General features: G+C 43.5%; 1 protein-coding gene across 1 annotated transcript; it reads right to left on the reverse strand.

Moving 5' to 3' along the window:
* Positions 1-523: 523 nt before the first annotated feature.
* On the reverse strand, positions 524-7700 carry mlx (MAX dimerization protein MLX). Its single transcript, XM_080009343.1, has 8 exons — positions 7650-7700; positions 5123-5156; positions 4303-4392; positions 4056-4153; positions 2438-2540; positions 2259-2358; positions 1402-1603; positions 524-1058 (listed from the first exon to the last, which is right to left on the reverse strand). Exons 1-8 carry the CDS (start codon positions 7686-7688, stop codon positions 1002-1004), a joined length of 723 nt encoding a protein of 240 aa, XP_079865469.1. The 5' UTR covers positions 7689-7700; the 3' UTR covers positions 524-1001.
* Positions 7701-9832: the final 2132 nt, after the last annotated feature.

Consider the following 9832-nt stretch of genomic DNA (forward strand, 5'->3'; position numbering starts at 1 on the left):
TAATGATATTAATGATAATAATAATAATAATAATAATACCAATTAATTGAAATCTATTTCTGTATTCGACTGAATTTGTTCTGGATGAAGCCAAAACATTGGTATAAATTCCCATTCTTTATAAAATATTATGTAATAAACACATATAAATATATTTCCTATTTGGAAATAGAATGTGCAGCGTGTGCTGCAGGCGCTGAGGCCATTGAAGAACAAACCTTTCTTAGTGTGAAGCTTAGAGTTTGTTCGTCTGAAGGTTTAAACAAGTTGCAAAGGAAACAGGAAACTGGGTCAAACCTGCAAAAGGGAAACAAGGAAACTCTTGAGCAACAAGTGTTTGTGTGTGTGTAGGTGTGTGTGTGTCTCAAAGCAGTTCTTATTCAAGGGTTTGACTCAGAGATAATAACATTTTGGTGCAGAACCTTCAGATCTGGGATCAGTCTTCAAAGAATCTTCAAGATTTCACCCAAAAATTCAGCTGCAAATGTAGAAAAACAAAACGCAGAAAAGCTTCGGCCGAAGGTTTGAGGACTTAAGTTTTAATCCAAATTTGGGAACAGATCTAGGAAGCAGGTGCCAACGCTGGACCCCTGGAAGCCCCTGAAGGGCCCCCGGGGGCCCCGGACCCCACACATAGAACCCAGCAACATCAAAATAATTGAAATCTTTCACATTTCCCTCCAACGACAAGACGTTTTGAATTCAATGTTTACAACATTTCACTGTACAAACAAACAAACAAACAAACAAACAAACAAACCCCAAAATCTGCAAACGGAGACGATATGAAATACACTTAAACAAACCCCCCCCCAAAACCTCGCTCTGCTTCTCAAGCCGCGGTTCCGATCCGGTCGGACGCAGCCCGGTTTTAATACTGAGCCCGCACCCGGGACCGGACGGGGTCCCGGGTGCGGAGGTCCGGGACAGGAGATCCCGGTCCGAGTCTAGAGGTCTAGGTCCGGAGATCCGGGTGAGGAGGTCCCGGTCCGGATCCGGGGTCAGTACATCTGTCCGCTGAGCTGCCGCAGAACTCCCACCACGAACTCTCTGAGCGTCTGCAGAGACAGCGTTGGGTTCGTGAGAAGCTTTCAAAATGGATCCACAGGGAGCGGAACCGAGCGGAACCGAAGACCAGACACAGGAGACTTATGTTCCTCATGAAGCACCAGACAAATACCAAACACGGCTTTTCATCTTTGACATTGGGAACAAGGTCATGCAGCTGCGGTTCAGTCATAACTACAGCTACATTCTCTCTGATCTCCAACAACAACTCGAGGGGCCTCACGCCGCTAAGCGCGCCCCGGCCCCCGCCCCGGCCCCCGCCCCCGCCCCCGCCCCGGCCCCCGCCCCGGCCCCGCCCCCACCCACGGCCCCGCCAACGGCTGGCCCGCCCACCTGCGGCTTGCAGTGCTCCTCGATCCAGCTGAAGACGCAGGCGGAAAGCTCCTGGAAGCTGCCCACGGAGACGGAGCTGCTAAAGGGCTGGAACAGGGAGTCCATGATGCTCTGGAAGACGCCGAACTTCACCTGGTCCGACACCTGCTGCGCCCCCTGCTGGGGGTTCTTCTGGTGGGCCTCCACGATGTGCTCGTAGTTCCTGAGGACCCAGGGGCCACAACACTAACCGCTGGAACGTCCCTGCAAACCCCACTCAGCGCTTGTTCCATTCAACACAGAAATATTCTTCAAGTTGAGTGAACGTGAAGTTTCCAGTCACGTTTTAAACGTTTTAAGGAAAAATCCTTCATATTCATGAGGAACTGGAATAAACATGACTTCATCCAGCTGCTTCACCCAGCTGCTTCACCCACAGGAACTTGACTCATTTTAACAAAATTAAGGAGAAATTAATTGTGACCAAACCCAAAATACTGAAACTGGATCAGACGTCTGAGCCGACGCCGACTGAAGGAAACCGCAGGTTTTCGGGGGAAACCAGCTTTTTGTCTTTCTGATCCAGGTCCAGACGACAAGCTTCCAGTTCCGTCCCCGTGCGGCCACAGCTGAGACGGCGCCGTGCTGCATGCTAACCATGCTGCATGCTAACCGTGCTACATAATAACTGTGCTAGCTCAATGCATGGCAGCGGGGGGGGGGGGGGGGGGGGATCAGCTAGCCTGGCTCCTGGGAAATTAGAGAAATCTTAAAAGTTTGAAGCAGTGATGATGATTCGCTGTGGCCCTTGAAAAAGCTAATTCCCCCCAAAACTGGAATATCCCTTAAATATATATATAAAAACGTTTTTATTTTACTTTTTCATGATCTTCAGTGCCATCACTTCCTTCCTCAGCATGGTAACTTCCTCCTCCTGCTTCTTCTTCTCTTTGTGGAGGAACTGGATGTAGTCGATCGCTGCAGAGACGCACAAAGGACGTGAGGGAGGGATGCTGTTCATGTTGATGTTTAATGATTCTACATCTTTATCTCTTACTCTTCTGCAGCACCGTGGCCTTGCTGATCTTCTGCGTTCCCACCGTGAAGTCGGTCTGCTGTTGGCACGTCGGCACGATGCACTGCAGGTCATCGTAGCCCTTCTGGAAGACGGAGGAAGACGGAGGTGAGAACCAGGTCCTGGGGCTTCTGTTCTTATTCTACTTTTCACCAAGTTAATATACCGTCTCAAAATATGTTCTCAAAGTTTTCAATGCTAAAAATACTTCTCAGATGATGCGTTGGAGCCATTCTAACATGTCCAACCCGCCCTGTCTGAAAACAGCTGTTTCAGTGGGAGGAGCCTCCCTCCCCAGGCCCCTAGTTCTGTGAGCCAATGGGGTTTGAGCGTGGCTTCTGGCTTTCCTTCTATTTCCTTCGTAACTTTCACTGATTTCACCGTATCAGTCCAACAAAATGTGTTTCTCAACGACTTTGAACTGAACCTTCACCGTAGTGTCGGCACGAGCTTGGGGTTAGAGGGACAGGGCGGGGCGTGGGGTTTGTTTCATTCAATTACGGAAACGTCATAAAACAAAATAAATACATCTACACTTTTGTTTGGCGAAACGCGGAGCAAGTCACACACTGCAGCCCACAGTACACACACACACATTGTACACACATGTACACACTGTACACACACGTACACACTGTACACACTGTACACACACACACGTACACACATATACACACTGTACACACACTGTACACGCACACATACACACACTTTTTCTCAAAAAAGGAAAAGTACAATCCCTGCTGTGCAGCGTGTGGTACCATGTGCAGTACGCTCAGTGCTCTGCTTCCTGCTTGTGGTGTTTTTCCTCCATACGTTCTGTTGTTGCTGACGCTCACCTTCACATGCTCCGTTTCCTGCTCTTCCCCTTTTTGCTGCTGTAACAATGTACATTTCCCGGCGTGGGACTAATAAAGGTTTATCTTACTAGTTTCCTCTCAGACAGTTTGTATTAATTCCTCTTCCTTTTAAAAGATTTGTGCTGGTCTCTGCAGCCAACACAGCACTTCCCACGCTAAGCTCTCAGCTTCCACGCTAGCGGGTCGGGCGGCGCTGCGGCCGTGGGCGGAGTTATTCAGACGGAGGGCGGTTCCGATTCTACTGAAGTGACGTATATCAGGGCGGCAAAGCTGAACGGCTGTGATAGATGTTTTGTGGAACAGTCAGATCACAACAAACTGACTGGCTGGTTTTATCTCAGTGTGATGTTGGTTCCATCGCAGACTCACATGTCGGTGCAGGAGCAGTGAAAAGATTTTCATGAGACGTCTCCTCTAAGATATTTAATAGCTTCAGAAAAAATTCCCCTACATTTTCCAGGATCCCATTCATTCAGAATTTATTTAAAGAAGATATTTGAGCAGAAAAACACAAAAAAAGTGCAAATTCTTGTGAGAAATCGCATTTTTTTGTTTCTTTGTAAAAAATGAAGTGAAACAGAAATCCTCAAAATAATTCTTGAAACCTTTGTATTTTTTGTAATTCTTATTTCCTTTTAAATAAATTTGATTCTGAAAAACTTTGGAGGAACAGCTTTTTTTCTTAACTTTCTCCGTATAACAATAACAATAATAATAATAAAAAAAAATCTGCGCGTCACCTTGATGGCGTCGCGTCGTTTCTGCTCCGCCTGTGTGTGCGCTTGTCTCCGTCGGTCTTTGTACGACGTCTCGTGGCGGTAATCACTGTCCTCGTCGTCTGAAACACAGGGGGCGGAGCCAGGCGGGTGAGAACTGTGTAGACTCAAACAGTGGCGTCAGGGAAAACACGAGACGTTTGATGGTGAAAACAACTTTACTGTCGGTCAAACACCCGAAGCTACGGATTAAAGAGTCGTCGCGGCTGACCTGTGTTGGGCACCGAGGAGGCGCTGGTGGAGCCGATGCTGTTGGCTCGGGACACCAAGCTTCCCTTCTGCGACGTCTCCGCAAAGAAACCTGGCGAAGACCAGAGAGTTAGAAACAACAAACACAGACCTCTGGATGCACTCATCATGTTTTAAGATCCACTTTGGAAACCCGTCCCAATAACAAATGGAATTATCCAAAGTCAAATTATCAAGTGTCATAAATACTGATAGAATTATGAAGAGAAATAACATGCCTCCATCACACACACACACACACACACACACACACACACACACACACACACACACACACACACACACACACACACACACACACACACACACACACACACACACACACACACACACACACACACACACACACACGTTTCCATCCAAATTGAAGGAGAATTTTCCTTCCATAGAATGTGAATGAGGTGAAATGTTGATGTTCCACAGTATAAGTGAATGTATGTTCTGCTGCAGGGAGACATGTTGTTACCGTGTCATAGATCATTACCTGGTTGTGGCATCACAACAACAAAAGATGAAAATGAAATTGATAATTTTCATTGTGTGTACAAACACATGTGAACTGAGACAGGAGGGATGGAGGGAAGGATGATGGAGGGAAGGATGATGGAGGGAAGGAGGGAAGGATGATGGAGGGATGGAGGGAAGGATGATGGAGGGAAGGATGATGGAGGGAAGGAGGGAAGGATGATGGAGGGATGGAGGGAAGGCTGATGGAGGGATGGAGGGAAGGATGATGGATGGATGGAGGGAAGGGTGAGTGAGGTCCAGTCGGACGGACTCACTGTGGTCGAAGCCGCTGTCGCTGAACGCTCCGTCCTGTGGAGGAGGAGGAGGTTAAGCACAGCCCTGGACACGGTGCTGGTTTAAAAGCTGCATTTTATCTCACATCTCAGCGCAGCCAGAGAATAAGGTGTAAACTGCCCCAAAAGCCAAAGAGCTGGTGGTGAGTTCATGTTCCTCTGAGCACAATGGAACAAAGCGGCATTTTCCCCCTTTGTTATGAGCAAATGCAGGTTTTTCTGCAGTGATTCTTGTTTTGATTCATGTCCAGGGAGGCTGCAGGGATCAGATGAATCCATACTATAAGACCTATTTGAACTACATATCAAGACGGCAGGTAAGTACTATATATTCAGTACAGATGCCAGTATTCTGAAGCATATGAGTCAATGTTATTCAAACAGTTTCCTTCAAGTCTGATAGTAAAGTCAGAGATTGGGAAGTGGAATAAATGGAAATAGAACATTGGCCAGGTCAGTAAATCTATATGTACCAAAACAAACAATATGTTGAAATTAAGACCTTATGAATGTCAATGTATTTATTATTTTGTTTGACTTAAAACTTAATAACTGTATAACTGAATGATTTATACAACACAGGATAAAGTGGTTTTTTTTGTGTTTTTCTTCTTTTTTGGTAAGAAAACCATGATCATTACACACTGCACTTCAGCCTGTGGTCACCAGGGGGTGACACGGCGCAATGAACCACGTAAAGCTGCAAGCAAAGACTTTCTGCAAATGAAGAAATGTTTTAACATGGAAGTGACTTGATGAGGAACCAAACAGTCAAACAAACATAGAACATGGAAGTGACTTGATGAGGAACCAAACAGTCAAACAAACATAGAACATGGAAGTGACTTGATGAGGAACCAAACAGTCAAACAAACATAGAACATGGAAGTGACTTGATGAGGAACCAAACAGTCAAACAAACATAGAACATGGAAGTGACTTGATGAGGAACCAAACAGTCAAACAGGGAACATGACGGAACATGGAAGTGACTTGATGAGGAACCAAACAGTCAAACAAACATAGAACATGGAAGTGACTTGATGAGGAACCAAACAGTCAAACAAACATAGAACATGGAAGTGACTTGATGAGGAACCAAACAGTCAAACAAACATAGAACATGGAAGTGACTTGATGAGGAACCAAACAGTCAAACAAACATAGAACATGGAAGTGACTTGATGAGGAACCAAACAGTCAAACAAACATAGAACATGGAAGTGACTTGATGAGGAACCAAACAGTCAAACAAACATTCAACATGGAAGTGACTTGATGAGGAACCAAACAGTCAAACAAACATAGAACATGGAAGTGACTTGATGAGGAACCAAACAGTCAAACAAACATAGAACATGGAAGTGACTTGATGAGGAACCAAACAGTCAAACAAACATAGAACATGGAAGTGACTTGATGAGGAACCAAACAGTCAAACAAACATAGAACATGGAAGTGACTTGATGAGGAACCAAACAGTCAAACAAACATAGAACATGGAAGTGACTTGATGAGGAACCAAACAGTCAAACAAACATAGAACATGGAAGTGACTTGATGAGGAACCAAACAGTCAAACAAACATAGAACATGGAAGTGACTTGATGAGGAACCAAACAGTCAAACAAACATAGAACATGGAAGTGACTTGATGAGGAACCAAACAGTCAAACAAACATAGAACATGGAAGTGACTTGATGAGGAACCAAACAGTCAAACAAACATAGAACATGGAAGTGACTTGATGAGGAACCAAACAGTCAAACAAACATAGAACATGGAAGTGACTTGATGAGGAACCAAACAGTCAAACAAACATAGAACATGGAAGTGACTTGATGAGGAACCAAACAGTCAAACAAACATAGAACATGGAAGTGACTTGATGAGGAACCAAACAGTCAAACAAACATAGAACATGGAAGTGACTTGATGAGGAACCAAACAGTCAAACAGGGAACATGACGGAACATGGAAGTGACTTGATGAGGAACCAAACAGTCAAACAAACATAGAACATGGAAGTGACTTGATGAGGAACCAAACAGTCAAACAAACATAGAACATGGAAGTGACTTGATGAGGAACCAAACAGTCAAACAAACATAGAACATGGAAGTGACTTGATGAGGAACCAAACAGTCAAACAGGGAACATGACGGAACATGGAAGTGCTGCGGATCTAGGTTTAGTTCCACTCGAATAACCTCATGTGAACACAGGAAACCTCCTCGTTCTGCGGGAATTCACCTTTAATTACAACGTTTTGTTCTCAGACGAAATGAAAAGATGAAACAGTGATGATCTCCCGTGACATATACAGATGTCACTGCGTCTATCACCGTGTGTATCAATGTCTATTCATGTGTTCTACCGTGTGTATCGCTGTATATTGGTGTGTATTGGTGTGTACTACCGTGTGTACCACTGTGTATTGGTGTGTACTACCGTGTGTACCACTGTGTATTGGTGTGTACTACCGTGTGTACCGCAGCAGGTACTTACTTTCCACGGCTCCTCGGGAGAAGCTGCTGCCTCCGTCATGTTGCTCGGACAGGAAGTGGAGCAGGAGTGATGCTGCGTTCAAGTCACAGAGGAGAAGTGGGAACTTTGAGCGTGGTGTTTCAAGCAGCTACTTCCGGAAGAGGTGTCTCACCGGAAGTGGGTCAAACTCAGCGCAGTGTCTTTCAAGTCAATGGAAAAATGTATTCCTTCTTCTTCCATTGAGTCTATTTAACTGTTTCTGCCGCATCAGGTTTAATATATATATACACACACACTATGTATCTATAAAAAGTTTGTAAATATATATATATATATATATCTTTCAGCTTTCAATACCATAGTCCCTCCAGACTGGCTGTCAAGCTGCAGGAGCTCGGACTCAATACTCCGCTGTGTGCCTGGATCCTGGACTTCCTCTCAGCCCGGCCTCAGGAGATTAAGGTGGGGTTAGGGTGGGGAAGCCCATGTCCAGCTCCCTCACCCTGAATACAGGATCCCCCCAGGGCTACTGTCCCTGTACACACATGACTGTGTGGCCAGGTCCAGCTCCAACACCATCATCAAGTTTGCTGACGACAGCGTTGTGGTGGTGGTGATGGTGGTGGTGGTGGTGGTAGTGGTGGCCTGATCACCGACAGCGATGAGAAGGCCTACCGCGAGGAGGTGGCTGACCTGTCACTCTGGTGCCAGGACAACAGCTTCCACTCTGGTGAGAAAGGCGAGGCAGCGTCTTTACCACCTCAGGCAGCTGAGGAAACTCAGGGTCTCGGTGAGGATCCTCAAGTCCTTCTACTGGGGAGCGGTGGAGAGCATCCTGACAGGCAACATCACTGCCTGCTTTGGGAACTGTACTGCTCAGGACAGGCGGGCCCTGCAGAGGGCGAATTACTGTACTGGGTGTCTGCATACTGTAACACTGTACTGGGTTATAGAATACTGTACTCCATACTGTAACACTGTACTGGGCTATAGCATACTGTACTGCATACTGTATCACTGTACTACGTTATAGCATACTGTACTGCATACTGTATCACTGTACTACGTTATAGCATACTGTACTGCATACTGTATAACTGTACTGGGTTACTGCATACTGTACTGCATACTGTATAACTGTACTAGGTTACTGCATACTGTACTGCATACTGTATAACTGTACTGGGTTACTGCATACTGCGCTGTATTACTGTTCTGTTGGGTGTTACGGTATTACTGTGTAGTACTGTTGAATACTATACTGTATATCTCCATACACACTTTATTGACATGCACTTTACTGCAAATATCTGTACATACAAATAGTCTATCCCATATACTGTACATAACTTTATTCCCTTTACTTCTATTTTGTAGCCCCGCTTTGTAGGATCTTTTTGAGTCTTATTTTATTTTATTTTATGTTATTGATATTATTCTGTCACTAACTGCTTTACCTTCTAGGAACCAGTTAGTTTCAGTGAGTTGCTAAGTAGGAATTAGGTTAGATATCATGTTTGGTTTAGTAACTATTGTGTATCATCTCCAGGTGCGTTGCAAAGACATTTCACTGCAAATATGTATGAAAGTATGAATATGTATGAAAGTATGTATATGTGTGAAAGTAGAATATGTTTTTGACAAAAAAATAAAATAATGAATATATATATATATATATATATATATATATATATGTGTGTGTGTGTGTGTGCATGTGTATATATATGTGTGTATATGTATGTATGTATATATATATATATATATATATATATATATATATATATATATATATATACTGTATATATATATATATACTGTATATATACATACACACTATATATATATAAACATATATAAACAGTATACTGTATATACAGAATATGTACACTATGCATATATATATATACATATATGTATATAAACAACCAGTTTATATACTGTATATATTCATATGTATATACACACTGTACATTTATGTACATTTAAACGATATATATATAAAATATTTACTGTACATTAAAAATATATACTCTACATATATGAACATTTATACTATATATATATATATATATACTGTAAATGTACTGTACATAAAAAATATTAAAAAATATATAAATAGTGTATAAACCGTGACGTCAACCAATGCAAAAAAAATAGAGTTTGATATAAAAAGTTGACGGAAGAATAAAATATAATATTTCAAA

Source organism: Zeus faber, assembly GCF_960531495.2.
Source record: "Zeus faber genome assembly, chromosome: 11".
Lineage (NCBI taxonomy): Eukaryota > Metazoa > Chordata > Actinopteri > Zeiformes > Zeidae > Zeus > Zeus faber.

Coding starts and splice junctions, on each gene's coding strand:
- mlx (XM_080009343.1), bottom strand. CDS start 7,688: ATGACGGAGGCAGCAGCTTCTCCCGAGGAGCCGTGGAAA. Junction 2,359..2,437: donor GGCCACGGTGCTGCAGAAGA/GTAAGAGATAAA, acceptor GCGTCTCTGCAG/CGATCGACTACATCCAGTTC. Junction 1,059..1,401: donor AGGAGCACTGCAAGCCGCAG/GTGGGCGGGCCA, acceptor CTGTCTCTGCAG/ACGCTCAGAGAGTTCGTGGT.